Below are 19,604 nucleotides of genomic sequence, written 5' to 3' on the forward strand. Positions count from 1 at the left end.
TGGGGGTTATTATAGTGGATTGCAAATTGAATAGGAACCAACAATGTGATGCAGTTGCGAAGAAGGCCAATATCATTCTGGGGTGAATTAATAGGAGTGTGGTATGTAAGATGTGGGAGGTAATATGTCCTGCTTTACTCAGCATTGGTGAGGCCACAGCTGGAGTCGTGTGTCCAGTTCTGGGCACCACACTTTAAGAGAGATGTGGACAAAATGAGAGATGCCAGAGGAGAGCAACATAAATGATCAAAAATTTAGAAAACTGAAGAAGCCCTTCCATTGGCGTAGGTAGCATCTTCACTGGATGCCGCTGCAGCAGTTTATATGTAGAGAAGCCCTAACTCTAAGGGTGGTTAAGCTCAGAAACAGGCTTCCAAGGGAGGTTGTTGAATCCCCATAGAATCATAGAATCATAGAATATCAGGGTTGGAAGGGACCCCAGAAGGTCATCTAGTCCAACCCCCTGCTCGAAGCAGGACCAATTCCCAGTTAAATCATCCCAGCCAGGGCTTTGTCAAGCCTGACCTTAAAAACCTCTAAGGAAGGAGATTCTATTTGTGTAAATAGAAATGCCTGAATGGTGATAAAGCAGAGTGTAGCACTCTCTGCTACAAACTTTGCAGGTGTATTAGCATGGTGCTGTTCAAGGCATTTTGGAACTTGTATAAATTGCCTCCCCAGTTACCAGTCTGCCATTTTACACGTTCCCTTCTGTGCCCAATTCACAGACTGAGAGTCTGTTGCAGGCCCCAGCTACACAGCTTGGAGGTTTAGCTTAAGCTGTAGAAACTCATGTGTTTAGCAATATTAGAAATACTCTCTTCAATCCCCAATGTCAGCCATCAGACATGCATATTGACCGAGACTTCAGCCTTGAGGGTCTGCATCAGAATGACTTAGCTCAACTTTAAGAGATGGGCTTCCAACCATCTCTTTGCTCTTCCGTCCCATGCCCCAACAATTGGGAATCCTGAGTTTTCACAGAGCACTACCTGTGTTTGGAGTCAGCCACTGCACGTTGCAAATGACATTAAAAAATTGCCTATTTGACAGAGTTTGGGGTGAAATCTTGGCTCCAGGGAAGTCAGTGGCAAAGCTTTCATTGATTTCACTGGGTCAGGCTTTCATCTGAGGCCTTTATGATGGTACATTCCATTGTCTTCCTTCTGTGACACACAGAGGAAAAAATACAGACATCATGATAAGAGTATTCTTACCACAAATGGAATTGACAGTTTTGCCACATTTAGAATGTGTCTGCTGCATACAGTGTGCTAAGTATATTCTCTGCCTGGGTTCCTCCATTTAAAGTGCTCTACATTGCCTAGCGGTACTATTAAATGTAATGCAAAATAAAACAGAGCAATACTTATTTATTGCATGGCAAACTCCCTGGGTTACCATGGAGAGACCCAAGACATCTCCATTTTGTGATCTTAGGCCCACTCTCCCACTGCTTCCACACGCTGCCTTCTGCACTCACTGCTTGTCCTGTCCTGACTACTAGGGAGTGGGATGATTCTTTGCCATCTTGAAAATGCAATCTGCAAAGTGCTATTTCAGCCTCTCTGGATCAGCTGGACCACAACACTTGCTGTATTCATTAGACCACACTGTCTCCCCATAAGAATATAAAAGAATTCCCTTGACAGACTGGACTATGGATGCAAGTTATGAAAGCAATGCAGTATTACCTTTCTACTTTCGTATGTTCTTAAATTCTAACCCTAATCTACAGCATGATACTTAAGTACACTTTTTTCCCTGTTACTGTTTGATGTTCCAATGAGCAATTCACTGAGTAATTGATTTTTGCTTTCTTGCTAAAAACCTTTTGTCACAGTGAAAGAATTCTAGGCAGCCTATGTGTAAATACACAAAACAGCACCTTATTTCGCTAATGAACTATCGAGGGTGGCAAAAATTAGTCTCATTCCAAACACGATACAGTTGTCCTAAAATTTTCTTGCTTAAAAATTTTAGACAAGTAATTTGTAAAAAAGTGAAGACAACATTCAAGGCTCACTTCAAACCAATTGGGCAGTTTTATTTATTTAGTACTTTCAGAAAAAAGGTTATCTGAAAGCTCTTAACGTAAAAATGATTCAGTCAGGCAAAAGCTCAGGACAGTTGCTGCACACGACCATGTCTTAACCACTTTTTTCTGAGGAGGGGTCTCTAACTCAGTCAACAGCTTTATATCCAGTTTTGCTTTATACCGTATGTTACAACTACCATTCTGATTAAGGAGAACCTGTTGGATATACCCTGGGCCCTCATCAATGCTGCCTTCTTATTCTTCAAAAAGAATCATAGAATCATAGAATCATAGAATATCAGGGTTGGAAGGGACCCCAGAAGGTCATCTAGTCCAACCCCCTGCTCAAAGCAGGACCAATTCCCAGTTAAATCATCCCAGCCAGGGCTTTGTCAAGCCTGACCTTAAAAACCTCTAAGGAAGGAGATTCTACCACCTCCCTAGGTAACGCATTCCAGTGTTTCACCACCCTCTTAGTGAAAAAGTTTTTCCTAATATCCAATCTAAACCTCCCCCACTGCAACTTGAGACCATTACTCCTCGTTCTGTCATCTGCTACCATTGAGAACAGTCTAGAGCCATCCTCTTTGGAACCCCCTTTCAGGTAGTTGAAAGCAGCTATCAAATCCCCCCTCATTCTTCTCTTCTGCAGGCTAAACAATCCCAGCTCCCTCAGCCTCTCCTCATAACTCATGTGTTCCAGTCCCCTAATCATTTTTGTTGCCCTTCGCTGGACTCTCTCCAATTTATCCACATCCTTCTTGTAGTGTGGGGCCCAAAACTGGACACAGTACTCCAGATGAGGCCTCACCAATGTCGAATAGAGGGGAACGATCACGTCCCTCGATCTGCTCGCTATGCCCCTACTTATACATCCCAAAATGCCATTGGCCTTCTTGGCAACAAGGGCACACTGCTGACTCATATCCAGCTTCTCGTCCACTGTCACCCCTAGGTCCTTTTCCGCAGAACTGCTGCCTAGCCATTCGGTCCCTAGTCTGTAGCTGTGCATTGGGTTCTTCCGTCCTAAGTGCAGGACCCTGCACTTATCCTTATTGAACCTCATCAGATTCCTTTTGACCCAATCTTCCAATTGGTCTAGGTCCTTCTGTATCCTATCCCTCCCCTCCAGCGTATCTACCACTCCTCCCAGTTTAGTATCATCCGCAAATTTGCTGAGAGTGCAATCCACACCATCCTCCAGATCATTTATGAAGATATTGAATAAAACCGGCCCCAGGACCGACCCTTGGGGCACTCCACTTGATACCGGCTGCCAACTAGACATGGAGCCATTGATCACTACCCGTTGAGCCCGACAATCTAGCCAGCTTTCTACCCACCTTATAGTGCATTCATCCAGCCCATACTTCCTTAACTTGCTGACAAGAATACTATGGGAGACCGTGTCAAAAGCTTTGCTAAAGTCAAGAAACATGGCCCATCATTGGAGGTTTTTAAGAACAGGCTGGACAAACCCCTGTTAGGGATGGTCCAGGTTGTCTTGATCCTGCCTCAGCACAGAGGGCTGGGCCTGATGACTTCTCGGGGTCCCTTCCAGCCCTACATTGCTATGGTTCAGGGATGTCAGCAGAGCTATGGGGTGGAGGAGAGCCCAGGTCTCAGATAGTAGGGGTCTGAGAGGCAGGTCTGAGGTGTGTGCATGGAGAGTCAGTGACAGGAATAGCAGTGGGGGCTGCAGGCTAAGCTGATTCCTTGTGCAGAGCTGGGTAAGTTGAGGCAGAGGTCATGACCAGAAGAATAGTGTGGATAACCCTCCTCCCTTTCTACTCCCAGCCATTGATAGATGACTGATAGATACTACTAGTGCAAATCATACACACCGCACTACAGGCTTGGAGTTACAGGGGGACTGCAGGCTGAGGATCAAGGTGCATCGAGAGGTGTACAGTTCAGAGGACCCTCACACAGCGGCTGCCTGGCTATCTCTATTCTGTTGTTAAGAAGAGGTGTTTTCCCCAAAAAAGTTACCTGTCCCACAGCTCTCCTCAGTAGCTGCATAATATAGCTGTAGCTTAGGAAAGAAAAGTCACTATAAAATACTATTTGATCAGGTATGTAAAGTTAGGAGCTTGAGTGACAGCTTGTGGCAACAAGGGATTGGTTAGAAACGTTCCTGATGGGTGCGGGATCTGCCTTGCACTGGCCTGCAGCCTCTCTCTCCTCTGCTATGTAACCAGCTGCTGCTCCCCTCTGAATTCACCAAGAGTTTTCTGATTCTTCTTGCAGGGGCCTCTGAACAGATGGTGCAGTTTGGTCCCAGCCTTCCTCTGGGAGAATCAGTGATCTTTCCATGAAATGGGGAGGCCAGGATGTTCTGATGGAGTTTGGTAGCATCTCTCTCCAGTGAAGGACAGAGCAGTGGGAGGTGCCTTGCAGACTGGCATCTACATGCTACAATGATGGAGACATTAGATATGCTGTGGACCAATAGGTTCTCCTTTTCCACACTGTGATCTCCTGTTCTGCATCAATACCACTCCGGCACCTCACTAGCTGAGATCTAGACAGGTCCACCCTGTAACAATTAGCAATATGGGAAGGGCAACAGCTTGACAACTGTTTTGTTGACTGTGTGTGAACCGCAAAAATCGACAAGCTGAGAGGTGATATTCCCCCTCTGCTTGGCCTGCCTTCCTTTCCCCCCTCTCCCTCACAACTCTGTCCTCCTTCTCCCATCATAAATGCAGAAGTTTCTTGTCTGCTATCCTCCTCTAACCCCTCCACTTGCCCTAGTAATCCCATCCCTCGATCTCCCTCGCACCCACTCTTATCCCCTCCCACACTCTTCTCCTTTGCCTCTCACTCTCCTTTTGCTATTTCCACTCACAATAAGAACATAAGAACGGCCATACTGGATCAGACCAATGATCCGTCCAGTCCAGTATCCTGTCTTCTGACAGTGTCCAGATACATCAGAGGGAATGAATAGAACTAGGGCACTTATCATGAGATCCATCGCCTCTGATCCAGTTTCTGCTTCAGGCAGTCAGAGGCTTAGGGACACCCGGAGCATGGGGTTTGTTACAAATTACACCTGGTAGGACATGCACACAGTGCTACGAATTACACCTGGTAGGACACGCACATAAGTGCTACGAATTACACCTGGTAGGACACGCACACAAATGCTACGAATTACACCTGGTAGGACACGCACATAAGTGCTACGAATTATACCTGATAAGACACGCACACCAGTGCTGCGAATTATACCTGATAGGTCACGCACAGTTCGAATCTAGGCTGAGGCACATAACAAAGTCCACAACTGCAGAGTTCCCAAAAGACACTAAGTTTATTACGCTCGAGCGTGGTGCCCCCCTGCTAGCCAGGAGGGGACCCTGAATGCAAATTATACAAAGGTTATATATCTTTTAGCAAAGCATGTTGCCCTCGTGCATCGGAAACCTTAGCCAATAAACAAACCCTTGTCTTATCTACCACCTATCCCTGCTTGGTGCATTCCTCGTGCTATACCAGTATGTTAATTACACAGCATGGTCCTAAAGCTATGCATCAGTAACTTTTATTATCAGGATGGGAGGCCTCACATCAAGGCCAAGAGACAGGGAGTTAGAGACTGACAAAAACCAGATACTGGGAGTCAAGGCAGGCTGGAGACAAGGAGGAGGATTTTCACAGGGATTCAATATCTAAGAATTACTCCTCCTGGTGTATGATGTGCTGGCATTTAAACAATGGTGGGCCCCAAACCAAAATGGAGTCACATGTGCTAACTTTTCCTTAACAGTCCTCCCTTTTTTTTTTTTTTTACGTCAGAAAGCTATATCGGGGCTGAGTAACCGCGCTGCAGGGTTAGCAACTGCCGACAGCACATACTGCAGCATTGTAGGCATACAAAAAATAACGCAAAAACAATAACAGTCAAAAAAAGTAAATACAAAATACGTCGTCCCCAAGTCCCCACATCCGGTAGCCATGAGGTGAGCCAGTCCCAGACCTCCTGGAATCCGGCGCTGGTAGTGTCGAGGCTGATGTGGTGGAATAGGGCTGCCTGTTGCTTGAGGATGTGGATGTCAGTTTCCACCCTATGATGCTGATTTACAAATACGCAACAGCTTGAATTGACCAGAACACAAACCCCGCCCTGATTTGCAAGGAGATAATCCAGGGCTAGGCAGTTTTGCAATGTAGTTTGGGATAGCTGGGTGACTTCAATTTGAAGGGCAGAGAGAGCATCTGCAGTAGCATTTGCCATTAGTTCCAAAGCAGCTGAAATGTTAACTATAGCTTTTTCCAGCTCGCTTACTCCCAACCATGGCAGAAACCAACGCACAAAGGAGTGAAAGCCTTTGGGCCGATAAAGAAAGGGGGTTTAAAGGAATACTTCATCTGTCCCTCCATACTAGATTGCGGATCTCTCCCCGGGTCAGGTTCTGGTGTACTGTCACGGCGGGTATTATAGCCCCTAAGGTACATGTACCACACCATCCTGCTGGGAGAACCTTATAGGCTGTGTGATTGCATAACCAATACCAGCCAGACCCCTCAGGGACCGGCCACGGGGTCCTGGAGTAGGTAGAGGGGCCTCCCGCACCAGAGCTGATTTGGGTGGTGTCCTTGCACCCTACAAAATTCCCTACAAAAACTGTATTTTCTATGCCCTTACGTCGTGACACACATAAAGCATAATTACCCTGGGCCACCATATCAATAGACCATATTTGGATTGTAACATTCCAGTTAAATGTAGTGTTTGCCCATAGCTTGGTTTGGAGCGTTCGATTAAGGGGGATAGGTACCCCTACCAACGGGACCCCCTGACCTAAATATGTGGGGGTATGAATACAAATCCAACACTGCGTTCGATTTACACCCTGTTTGATAGCACGGGTTAAATTTAAAAAGCTATTGCCCTCCTATCCTTGTACTGGACTTGGGAATAGGGAGAGGATCCCCCAGGCAAACCATACCAATGTCGACATCCTCCCCTGTACCATACAAAAAACACTACCCCCAATGTAAGTCCAATAAACAGGAACACAAAAAGTCCTGGTGGGCTATGAAGGTCCCAGTAGCTGGAAAGCTCAGTCCATGGGTTGGTTGTAGTGTTCATTCGTGAAGTGGCTCGTCTGCTGGCTCGCCAGGGTCAGGTGGGGGTTCTGTTGCCAACTTGACGTAGCTATGGTGAATCCAGGAACCTTTACCTGCAACTTTTAAAGCAGAATAAGTACATAACAGAACCTGGTACGGCCCCTCCCACCGGGGTTCCAGGGGGTCGGTGCGGGGGATCTTTTTTACCATTACCCAATCCCCTGGCTTAAAGGAATGAACTTGTAACCCTAAGGGTGCGGTTTGAAACAACTGAGCTTCAGACTGGTTGTCAGTCAGCTCCTTTTGCAGTCTAGCAACATATCTGGCCAAAGTTTCATCTCCATCCAAGAGGCTAGCATGTACAGGAACATAAGTTCCCGGGACCAAAGCTGGTCTCCCAAACAGTACCTCAAATGGGGACAGGCCTAGGGGCATGCGTGGCGTTCGTCTTATATGCCATAAAACTATAGGCAAGGCCTCTGGCCACTTAAGTCCAGTTTCCTTACAAAACTTTGCTACCATTGTCTTTATTGTTCGGTTCATGCGCTCCACCTGACCTGCAGACTGGGGGTGATACGGGGTGTGTAATTGTCGAATAATCCCCAAGCACCGGTACAGTTCCTCCAAAATCTTTGCAGTAAAGTGTGAGCCCCGATCTGAATCAATGACTTCAGGGACACCAAACCTGGGTACAATGTCTTTCATTAAGAACTTGACCACAGATCTTGCATCTGCCTTTCTGGCTGGTATTGCTTCAGGCCATCCGGAAAGTTGGTCCACTATAACAAGGAGGTGGTGAAACCCTGAGCATTTAGGCATTTCTGCGTAGTCCATCTGCAAGCGCTGAAACGGGAAGTTTGCCCAGGGTCTCCCCCCTTTTGAGTTGGCATCGAGCCGAGTCTTAGCAGAGAAGGCCAGGCAAGTAGGGCAGGAGCCAAGAACTCGCTTTACCGCGGGATAAACATGCGGTGCTGCCCAGAACTTTAGTATGGCAGCCACCGTGCCCTGAATACCAGCGTGACCCAGGGAATGAAAATAATGAGCAGCTGCGAGTAGATAACGACGGGGGAGAATAGGTTTGTTCCCGATCCGCCAAACCTTATTGGAGCCCTTAGATCCCTCCCAGCGTTTCCAGTCATGCAGCTCCTCCAAGGATACGTCAGCATACAGCAGTGTCCAGTCAGCAGGTGGGAAGGACACATCCAGGGGGAGGGAAGCCGAAACCAGAAGGGGCTGTAGAGCTGCAGCCTTTGCGGCTAAATCAGCTAATGCATTGCCCTGAGATACAACACTGTTAGACTGCCTGTGTGCATAACAATGAACCACCGCCACCTGACGAGGGGCCTGAATAGCTTCCAAAAGGGCAGAGATTAGAGGGCCATTAGCGATTTTTGTGCCTGAGGAGGTTAAAAATCCTCGTTGCTTCCAGAGCTGGCCTGTAGCATGACAAACCCCAAAAGCATACTTAGAGTCTGTATAAATGGTAACAGTTTTTCCTGAAGACAATAAGCATGCCCTGGTAAGCGCGTGTAACTCTGCACCCTGGGCGCTGAAGGAAGGTGGTAGGGGGGCAGCCTCGATAACGTCTGCCTGAGAGGTAACCGAATAGCCCGAGACCCGGTGGCCATTTAAATAGTACGAGGACCCATCTGTGAAAAGAAGTAAATCAGGCTCTACTAAAGGGGAGTCCGCTAAATCCGGGCGGGGCTTACCATTCTGCGCGACGACATCCATGCATACATGGTGAGGGGTACCGTCCTCTGGGAGGGGTAGCATTGTAGCTGGATTGAGGATGTTACAGCGGCGTAAAGTAACGTTGTCAGCGGCCAACAGGATTAGTTCATATTTATGAGCCCGCTGTGGAGACAATGCCTGTGTAGAATGCTGTTTTAAAAGAATTTCAACCTCATGAGGGACCCAGACAGTCAGAGGGTGCCCCAAAACAATAGGTCGTGACCGTTCAACCATGACAGCAGCAGCAGCAACAGACCATACACAGGAGACAGAGCCCTGAATCACAGGGTCCAGTTGTACTGAATAATAGGCTACAGGGCGTGGGCGACCCCCCAGGTATTGCAAAAGGACGCCGCTAGCCACTCCCTGCCGTTCATGAGTGAAAAGAGAAAATGGTTTACCGTAATCCGGGAATCCCAAGGCGGGCGCAGAGATCAGAGCCTTTTTGACGGATTTAAAAGCATTTTCCATTTCCGGGGTCCAGGAGACAGGATCGAGGGTCAGTGCTGTAGTAGCTTGAACTAACGGTTTTACCAATTCTCCGAAAGCCACAACCCAGGGTCGACAGACCCCGCAGCCCCCAGGAAAGCCCGTAACTGCTTTTTTGTAGTCGGACGTGGGTCATCCTGGATTGCCCGCACCCTATCAGGGGATAGTAAGCGCTCCCCAGGTCTAATTACAAAACCCAAATAAATTACCTGATCTAGGCACAGCTGCAACTTGGATGGGGAAGCACGATGACCCTTATTAGCTAATGCAGTAAGCAAAACAACAGAGTCAATTAAACATGCGTTATAATCTGAGGCAGCGATTAGCAAATCATCCACATACTGAACCAGGACAGACGAACTAGGCAAAACAATGTCTTTTAAATCCTCGGTGAGAATCCGGGAAAAAATAGTAGGGGATCCTGAGAACCCCTGGGGAAGACGCGTCCATGTTAGCTGCTGACCCTTCCAGGTAAATGCGAATAAATATTGAGAATCAGGGTGCAAAGAAATACTGAAAAATGCTGCACACAAATCTATGACAGTAAAGCAAGTGGCTGACTGAGGAATTAGCGTTAGAATAGTGCTCGGATCAGGGACAACTGGATGGGGGGCTATAACATAACCATTTATAGCCCGAAGATCCTGAACAAATCGATAGACTGGACACCCGTCTGGTCCCGGTTTAGGCTTCCTTACTGGAAGAATGGAAGTATTACAGGGCGAACTGCAAGGGACTAAAACCCCCTGAGTTAAATAACTGTCAATAAGGAGTGAGATGCCTTCTTCCGCCTCCCTCGGCAAGGGGTATTGTTTTATGGACGGAGGCGGTCCGCCCCCTGTTTTCAGACTCACTGGAACTGCTGATTTAAGAAGACCCACATCAGTAGGATTTGTGCTCCACAAAGCGTGGGGAACACTGGACAATTCAGAGGGCACACCAGGAATAGGGGTAACCGATGTCATAAGAGAAGCAACCGCCGAGTCCGGGACGGACATGCGGAGCCCCTCGGGGGCGCAATATATATGTGCCCCCAATTTGCCCAGCACATCCCGCCCGAGGAGGTTTGCGGGGCCCTCCGGCATTACAACAAATGTATGTGATAGCTTTAAAGAACCAAGCTCGATAGGGACAGGGTAGGATAAAGGGGCCGGGCAGGGATTACCTTCTATACCCTGCACCCAAACCTTGGTATCGGACAGAGAGCCCGGAACAAAAGTTAAAGTGGAGAGAGTGGCCCCAGTATCTACTAGAAAAGGCACAAGGTGTTCCCCAACCTTTAAATAAATTTGTGACTGTAATCCCAAGTCCCATTCCAACTCTCCCAAAGTCCCCAAAACCTCCGCCTCTAGTCACTGGGGGTTAACAAGGTTCTGGGGGGCGTTAGGGGGAAAAGAAGGATTAGCCTCTACCTGGCTCTTCCAAGGAGCCCCTCGGGGAAGCAGGGGACACTCCCTCCTCCAGTGCCCTGGTTGTTTACAATAATTACAATTCCCCTCCCTCATTCTATCCCAACCTCCCCCTCCTCCTGTCCCCCGTCCATGCCCCCTTCCCCTCATCTCTCCGCGCCCTCGCCAGTGCTGGTTTCCCGAAGGAGCCTGCAAGGCAGCAGCTAACATACTTACTTCCTCCTTCTTCTGTTTACGTTTTTCCCGTGCTTTTTCCTCGTCCCTGCCGTTAAACACAAAGGTGGCCAGGCGGACAACCTCCTGGAGGGGTTTTCCTGGCCAATCGGGCACATGCTTAGAAAAATATTTTTTTATATCTGATGCTGCCTGATCAACATAAAAGGAGACCATCATAGGACGGTTTTCCTCTGCCTCAGGGTTTATACCACCCCCATATACACGAACTTGCTTGGACAACCGGGCCAAGAAGGCGGGGGGTGCTCAGTAAGCTCTTGCCGACATTCGCGGATTTTAGACCAGTTAGCCGTTTTACTACCAGCTTTACGTACAGCTTCTAAAAGGCCGTTTCTACCCGCCTTTAAAAGGCCCATCGGAGTAGGCACGTTAGGATTCCAATTGGGATCAGTCAGGGGCCAAGAAGCCCGGGTACTATCCTCCCCTGCCCAGCGCCTATTCGCATCCAGAATGGAATATTTCTCGTCAGGGGTAAAAAGTGTGTCCAGGATTACCTGGACATCTCCCCATGTAGGATTAAATGCGGTAAATACAGACCGAATGGTTTGCAGAACCTTCTCTGGATCGTCACGCAGGCGAGGCATCTGCTGTTGCCATGTTACTAAATCGCCTGGGCCAAAAGGGCGGTGAACATAGGGAAAAGCAAACCGTTCACTTCCGTCCGTATTATGAGTAACAAGGGGTTGCTGAATGGGGGAGCTTGCAGAGTAACCGGTGGGTCAATGGTGGGCCCGCACGGGCAGGGGGGTGGCGAGCAAGGAGATGATAGGCATAAGTCAGAAAGCCGAGGGTAAGCCGGGGGAGGGGCAGAAACAGGCCGGGGAGGAGAAGAAACAGGCATAGCACAGAGCGGGGCTGAAGACCCCTGAGATAGATAGGAAAAGGAGGAGGAAAGAGGACGTCCTTTCGCACGCGCATAAGCCCAGTTGTCCCATACATACCAATAATCCATTTGGGCTGGAGCTTTGTCCTCCAGCCTTCTTCTAAGCGTTGTTAATGTATCCCCAGCAAAGGACCCATCCGGTGGCCATTCAACAGATGTTTGAGTTGTTAGTGCTGGCCACTCAACCTTACATAAAATAACAGCTTTCTTCCTGCCTAACCCATGGGTGCCAGAGATATTCCCCCAATTCTCGAGAATTTCAGCTAAAGGGGTCCCCTTACTTACACTCTGCCCAGAACCCATAATGGGCTACCAAAAGAACACAAAATGTGCCACCTTATCGCCTAAGCGACGGCTCACACCCCCCGCTCCTCGGAGTTCTCAAAGGTGAACTCACCCTGTGCCGGCTGGAGCTGTCCGAGAGGAGGAGTGTAGTCTCGCTTGTTGGGGCGAGCCTAGAGTCCCATCTGGGTCGCCAAAACTGTTACGAATTACACCTGGTAGGACACGCACACAAGTGCTACGAATTACACCTGATAGGACACGCACACAAGTGCTACGAATTACACCTGGTAGGACACGCACACCAGTGCTGCGAATTATACCTGATAGGTCACGCACAGTTCGAATCTAGGCTGAGGCACAGAAACAAAGTCCACAACTGCAGAGTTCCCAAAAGACACTAAGTTTATTACGCTCGAGCATGGTGCCCCCCTGCTAGCCAGGAGGGGACCCTGAATGCAAATTATACAAAGGTTATATATCTTTTAGCAAAGCATGTTGCCCTCGTGCATCGGAAACCTTAGCCAATAAACAAACCCTTGTCTTATCTACCACCTATCCCTGCTTGGTGCATTCCTTGTGCTATACCAGTATGTTAATTACACAGCATGGTCCTAAAGCTATGCATCAGTAACTTTTATTATCAGGATGGGAGGCCTCACATCAAGGCCAAGAGACAGGGAGTTAGAGACTGACAAAAACCAGATACTGGGAGTCAAGGCAGGCTGGAGACAAGGAGGAGGATTTTCACAGGGATTCAATATCTAAGGATTACTCCTCCTGGTGTATGATGTGCTGGCATTTAAACAATGGTGGGCCCCAAACCAAAATGGAGTCACATGTGCTAACTTTTCCTTAACAGGTTGCATGCAGCCTTGCCCATCTTGGCTAGTAGGCACTGATGGACCTATCCTCCATGAATTGATCTAATTTGTTTTTGAACTTTTTTTGTATTTTTGACCTTCATAATGTAGGCAGTGTCAGAATGAGCTCCACCCTGACATCTGGTGGTGAGGTGTGGCAAATTGTGGAACTTCAGGGGCCGGTCTCATTTGCATAGGCACACCCACTCCACCTAGAATGAGGCCATAGCTGCCCAAATGGTCACTTTGGCTGCTGTGGGATCCCCAGTGTCTCTGTTATTGGGGCAGGAAGAATAAATTGTTATTACCCTGATTATGGGAACTGTGCTTGGAACTGTACGTGGCCTTTTGTTATGATAGAGGGACTCACCATCAACTAAGTAGCACTTGCTAGGCAAGGGTCATGAGTTCCAAAACTGTGTGAATGGAGAGAGGCTGGGGACAAGTATTAATACTTGGTGGCATGGGCCCCTGGGTGAGGGTCTTACATGCTAATTGCAATTCCTCCTTTCTCCACTGTGGAATATCAGAGCTAATTTTGATTCCATTAGGAGTCTAGTTACAAGCTGCTGAGCTCACTTTGGGCTAATGGTGCCCCAGCACTGAAGCTCCCCTACTACAAGCTGAATTCACCAAAGAGCTGAACTGACTAAGAGCTGAAATCACTGAGCATTGTGTTAAGTAGTGGGGGAGCCTGAAGATATATTGTGGAGCAGTTTGTGGGACGGCTGGTGGAGCAGCGGAGCCGAGCAAAGCGAAGTAGTTCTTGGGGTGGCTGGCGGGGTGGAGCAAAGGCCTATGGAGCTGTGGGGCGGTCAGCTTCAGATCATGTAAGGTGCCCCTTACCTCTTCCCGCCCCACCCCCCATCTCCACCCAGGTTGGGAGGTAAAGCTCTGCAGATAAACTTTTGAACTCTGGGGCTGCTCTGACCAGGGACAGAGACTTTTGGGTCATTGGACTTTTGGGACTTTGGGTGATTTGGGGTTGCTGGATTCAAGAACCAAAGGGAAAGGACACGCCCCAATTTGCTTGGGGTGTTTTTTTTTTGTCATGGGTTGTGTTACGAATCCTGTTGGTGGTGTTTCCCCAACATAATGCCACATTGTTTCTCTCTGTTATTAAAAGGCTTTTTGCTACACTCAGACTATGTGCTTGCGAGAGTGGAAGTATTGCCTCTTGGAGGCGCTCAGCGGGGGTGGTATATATTTGTCCCAGGTCACTGGGTGGGGGCTCGAGCTGGTTTGCATTGTGTTATTGGAATGAATCCCCTAGATATTGAACCTGGCCCTTGTTGCTGCCAACTCTGACAGGCAGAAGGGTTACAATAACATCCCCTGGCAATGAGTTTCACAGGTTTATTGTGCATTGTGTAATGAAGTGCTCCCACATGTTTGTTTTAAACCTGATGCCTATACATTTTATCAGGTGACCCCTGGTTCTTGTGTTATGTGAAGGGGTTATTAACACTTCCCTATTAACCTTCTTTGCACAATTTGTCATGGAGGAACAGGAATTGTGCTATGCTCCCACCTTTGGAATGGTCTCTAGGAGGAATCCCTTCAGTGTGCCACTCCCCCACGGGGTCTCACTCCTCCTCCAGGGTAGGTCATGCAGCCTTGACTGAACCTTGAGGGCTTCAGCACTCCTGCTGAGCTCTGTTCAGCGAGTTCAACCGAGACAGACTCCTGTTAGAGATTTGTCCACTCTTCAGCATCTCACCCAGTATTTGCAGTGACACTCAGGGCCTGGTCTACACTATGAAGTTAGGTGGAATTAAGCCATGTTAGGTCGATTTTATAATAAATGCGTCTACACAACCAACCCTGTTCCGCCAACCTAATGGGCTCCTAAAATCGACTGCTGTACTCCTCCCTGACGAGGGGAGTAGCGCTAAAATCGACCTTCCTGGGTTGAATTTGGGGTAGTGTAGACTCAGCACTGTGCAATTTGATGGTATTGGCCTCTGGGAGCTATCCCAGAGAGTTCCAATGTGACCACTCTGGACAGCATTTTCAACTCCGATGCACTCGCCAGGTACACAGGAAAAGCACCGGGAACTTTTGAATTTAATTTCCTGTTTGGTCAGCGTGGTGAGCTGAGCAGAACAGGTGACCATGCAGTCCCAGAATCGCAAATGAGCTCCAGCATGGAGCGAACGGGAGACACTGGATCTGACTGCTGTATGGGGAGAAGAATCTGTGCAGGCAGAACTCCGCTCCAGCAGAAGAAATGTTAAGAGTAACAAGAAGGGTTTCTTCAGGTATGTTAGCAACAAGAAGAGGGTCAAGGAAAGCGTGGGCCCCTTACTGAATGAGGGAGGCAACCTAGGGACAGAGGATGTGGAAAGAGCTAATATACTCAATGCTTTTTTTGTCTCTGTCTTCACGAAAAAGGTCACTTCCCAGACTACTGCAATGGGCAGCACAGCATGGGGAGGAGGTGACCAGGCCTCTGTGGAGAAAGAAGTGGTTCAGGACTATTTAGAAAAGCTGGACGAGCACAAGTCCATGGGGCCGGATGTGCTGCATTCAAGAGTGCTAAAGGCATTGGCGGATGTGATTGCAGAGCCATTGGCCATTATCTTTGAAAACTCATGGCGATCGGAGGAGGTCCCGGATGACTGGAAAAAGGCTAATGTAGTGCCCATCTTTAAAAAAGGGAAGAAGGAGGATCCGGGGAAATACAGGCCAGTCAGCTTCACCTCAGTCCCTGGAAAAATCATGGAGCAGGTCCTCAAGGAATCAATTCTGAAGCACTTAGAGGAGAGGAAAGTGATCAGGAACAGTCAGCATGGATTCACCAAGGACAAGTCATGCCTGACGAACCCAATTGCCTTCTATGATGAGATAACTGGCTCTGTGGATGAAGGGAAAGCAGGACTTGACTTTTGCAAAGCTTTTGATACGGTCTCCCACAGTATTCTTGCCAGCAAGTTAAAGAAGTATGGGCTGGATGAATGGACTATAAGGTGGATAGAAAGCTGACTAGATCGTTGGGCTCAACGGGTAGTGATCAATGACTCCATGTCTAGTTGGCAGCCAGTATCAAGAGGAGTGCCCCAAGGGTCAGTCCTGGGGCCGGTTTTGTTCAATGTCTTTATTAATGATCTGGAGAGTAGCGTAAATTGTACCCTCAGCAGGTTTCCAGAAGACACTAAACTGGGAGGAGAGGTAGATACGCTGGAGTGGTAGATACGCTGGAGGATACAGAGGGACCTAGACAAATTGGAGGATTGGGCCAAAAGAAATCTGATGAGGTTCAACAAGGACAAGTGCAGAGTCCTGCACTTAGGACAGAAGAATCCCATGCACTGCTACAGACTAGGGACCGAGTGGCTAGGCAGCAGTTCTGCAGAAAAGGACCAAGGGGTTACAGTGGACGAGAAGGTGGATATGAGTCAACAGTGTGCCCTTGTTGCCAAGAAGGCTAACGGCATTTTGGGCTGTATAAGTAGAAGCATTGCCAGCAGATCGAGGGACGTGATCATTCCCCTCTATTCGGCATTGGTGAGGTCTCATCTGGAGTAATCTGTCCAGTTTTGGGCCCCACACTACAAGAAGGATGTGGAAAAATTGGAAAGAGTCCCACAGAGGGCAACAAAAATGGTTAGGAGGCTGGTTCACATGACTTACGAGGAGAGGCTGAGGGAACTGTGATTATTTAGTTAGCAGAAGAGAAGAATGAGGGGGGATTTGATAGCTGCTTTCAACTACCTGAAAGGGGGTTCCAAAGAGGATGGATCTAGACTGTTCTCAGTCGTAGCAGATGACAGAACAAGGAGTAATGGTCTCAAGTTGCAGTGGGGGAGATTTAGGTTGGATATTAGGAAAAACTTTTTCACTAGGAGGGTGGTGAAGCACTGGACTGGGTTACCTAGGGAGGTGGTGGAATCTCCATCCTTAGAGGTTTTTAAGGTCAGGCTTGACAAAGCCCTGGCTGGGATGATTGGTCCTGCGTTGAGAAGGGGGTTGGACAAGATGACCTCCTGAGGTCCCTTCCAACCCTGATATTCTATGATTCTATGATTTTATGAAATGCTGATATATATGCTAAAATCACACAGGGCATGGTGGACAGAGGCTACACCAGGGACACAGAGCAGTGCCACATGAAAATTAAGGAGCTCAGGCAAACCTACCAAAAGACAAAGGAGACAAACGATCGCTCCGGGTCAGAGCCCGAGACGTGCCGCTTCTATGATCAGCTGGATGCCATTCTAGGAGGGGTCCTTACCGGTACCCCACAACTCTCCATGGATACCTGCAACATGGATGAGGATTTTGTGGATGAGGAAGAGGAGGAGGAAGAGGAGGAGAATGCGCAGCAGGCAACCGGCAAATCCATTCTCCCCGGCAGCTAGGACCTTTTCCTCACCCTGGAGGCAATACCCTCCCAGGGCGTATTGTTCCTGGACCCTGAACAATTGGGAGGCATTCGCGGCCAGTACAGCTACTGGAAAAGTCTGTTAATGTGTCTGGGGATGGAGCGGGAATCCTCCAGGGACATCTCCAGGAAGCTCTCCTGAGGTACCCTGAAAGCCTTTGCAGAAGGTTTCTGCAGGGGGACAGCCTTATTGTGTCCTCCATGGAGGACACTTTACCATGCCAAGCCAGTAGCAAGTGGCCTGGGATCATTGCAGCACAAAGCATGGCAGTGAATGGTCCTGGGTTTTGGTCACATTCATGCAACATTTGATCTTTATCTTTCTGTGTCAGCTTCAGGAGAGTGATATCATTCATGGTCACCTGGTTGAAATAGGAGAATTTTTGTAAGGGACCAGTAATCCCCTCTGTTTGGTGATCCCCAACACATTAGACCCTGGTCATGCTGGGCTGTTTGCACTTGGCTAAAAGGGATCATCCTGGAGAATAGCCATGGGGGCGGGGAGGAGGGGTGTGCTGCACATTCACACCAAAACTGCAGCCCCTTCTTTTAAACGGCAACCGCAGCCTCTCCTTTTAAATGGCAAACCCAACCGGCATTGGTTCCTATGGGAAAGGAGGGTGCTGCAGTTTGAAACCATTCCCATATGTTATGAATGCAGAAGAAGCCAACCCCGCGTACCCTTTGGCTTACCATGGCTGCCTGGAAACCAAATTCTGTTGCTCGTCGTGTGTGATGGGTCACATACCTGCAGGCACTCAATATAAAAGGCAAAATGCGAACTTGTACCTAAAACACATGTGCTGTCTGCTGTGAATTGCTTGATTGACTGTGAAAGAGTCTCCCTTTTTCTCTCAGAAATGTATCTGTTTAAAATCTACTCTCCCTTTTTTCCCCTCTGCAGCTGCAAATGTTTCTATGCTCCCCGCATCAACTCTGTCCCTGAGGTTATCGCAGATTAGAAGGCAAAAAAAACGCATTCGTGATGACATGTTTTCCAAGCTCATTCAGTCCTCCGGCACTGATAGGGCACAGCTGAATGCATGGAGGCATTCAGTGGCAGAGGTCAGGAAAGCATACAGTGAGCGTGATTGGAACATGCAGGAGGAGATGCTAATGAGGCTAATGGGGGAGCAAACAGACATGATGAGGTGTCTGGTGGAGCTGCAGGAAAGGCAACTAGAGTACAGACCCCCGCTGCATCCATTGTGTAACTGTTTGCCCTCCTCGCCAAGTTCCATATCCTTCTCACCGAGATGCCCAAGAACACGGGCAGGGCGGAGGGGAGAATGGATTACAGGAAAGTACATTCACCAAAGGGGGCTGGTTTGCATCAAGGACAAACACACACAACTGTCACACCATAGCCTGGTCAGTAATGAAACTTTTTTAAAGCCTCTCTGACGCGCAGCGCGCCGCAGTGTGCTCTTCTAATTGCCCTGGTGTCTGGCTGTTCAAAATTGACCACCAGGCGATTTGTCTCAACCTCCCACCCCGCCATAAACGTCTCCCCCTTACTCTCACAGTTATTATGGAACACACAGCAAGCAGTAATAATGGTCTAAGCTACTCAGCAAACTGCACCAGTGCCCCTTTAAACATCCAAAGGCACATTCTACCACCATTCTGCACTTGCTCAGCCTATAGTTGAACTGCTCCTTACTGCTGTCCAGGCTGCCTGTGTACGGCTTCATGAGCCATGGGAGCAAGGAGTAGGCTGGGTCCTCAAGGATAACTACTGGCATTTCAACATCCCCAAGGGTAATTTTCTGGTCTGGGAAGAAAGTCCCTTCTTGCAGCTTTCCGAACAGCCCAGAGTCCCTAAAGATGCGAGCATCATACACCTTTCCTGACCCTCCCACGCTGATGTCGGTGAAATGGCCCTTGTGATCCACCAGTGCTTGCAACACCATTGAGAAGTACCCCTTGTGGTTTATGTATTATTTTGCAAGGTGCCAAAGATAGGGATATGCGTTCCGTCTATCGCCCCACCCCAGTTAGGGAACCCCATTGCAGCAAAGCCATCCACTATGACTTTCTTAGCAGAAGGGTATTGATTGCCCTGGCTACTTGGATCACAGCAGCCCCCATGGTAGATTTGCCCACTGCGAATTCATTCCCGACTGACCGGTAGCAGTCAGGCATTGCAAGCTTCCACAGGGCTATTACCACTCGCTTCTCAGCTGTCAGGGCAGGTCTCATCTTGGTA

At 48.5% G+C, this 19,604-nt stretch overlaps 1 protein-coding gene across 1 annotated transcript; it reads right to left on the bottom strand.

The window, feature by feature from the left end:
- Positions 1 to 5,327: 5,327 nt before the first annotated feature.
- On the bottom strand, positions 5,328 to 6,942 carry LOC140897243 (endogenous retroviral envelope protein HEMO-like; the record flags this gene model as incomplete). Its single annotated transcript, XM_073309630.1, is given in 2 exon segments — positions 5,328 to 6,383; positions 6,385 to 6,942. Coding segments are annotated over 2 exon segments (1,095 nt in total), but the record flags the coding sequence as incomplete, so codon positions are not given.
- Positions 6,943 to 19,604: the final 12,662 nt, after the last annotated feature.

The sequence above is a fragment of the Lepidochelys kempii genome, chromosome 13 (genome assembly GCF_965140265.1).
Source record: "Lepidochelys kempii isolate rLepKem1 chromosome 13, rLepKem1.hap2, whole genome shotgun sequence".
Taxonomy (NCBI): domain Eukaryota; kingdom Metazoa; phylum Chordata; order Testudines; family Cheloniidae; genus Lepidochelys; species Lepidochelys kempii.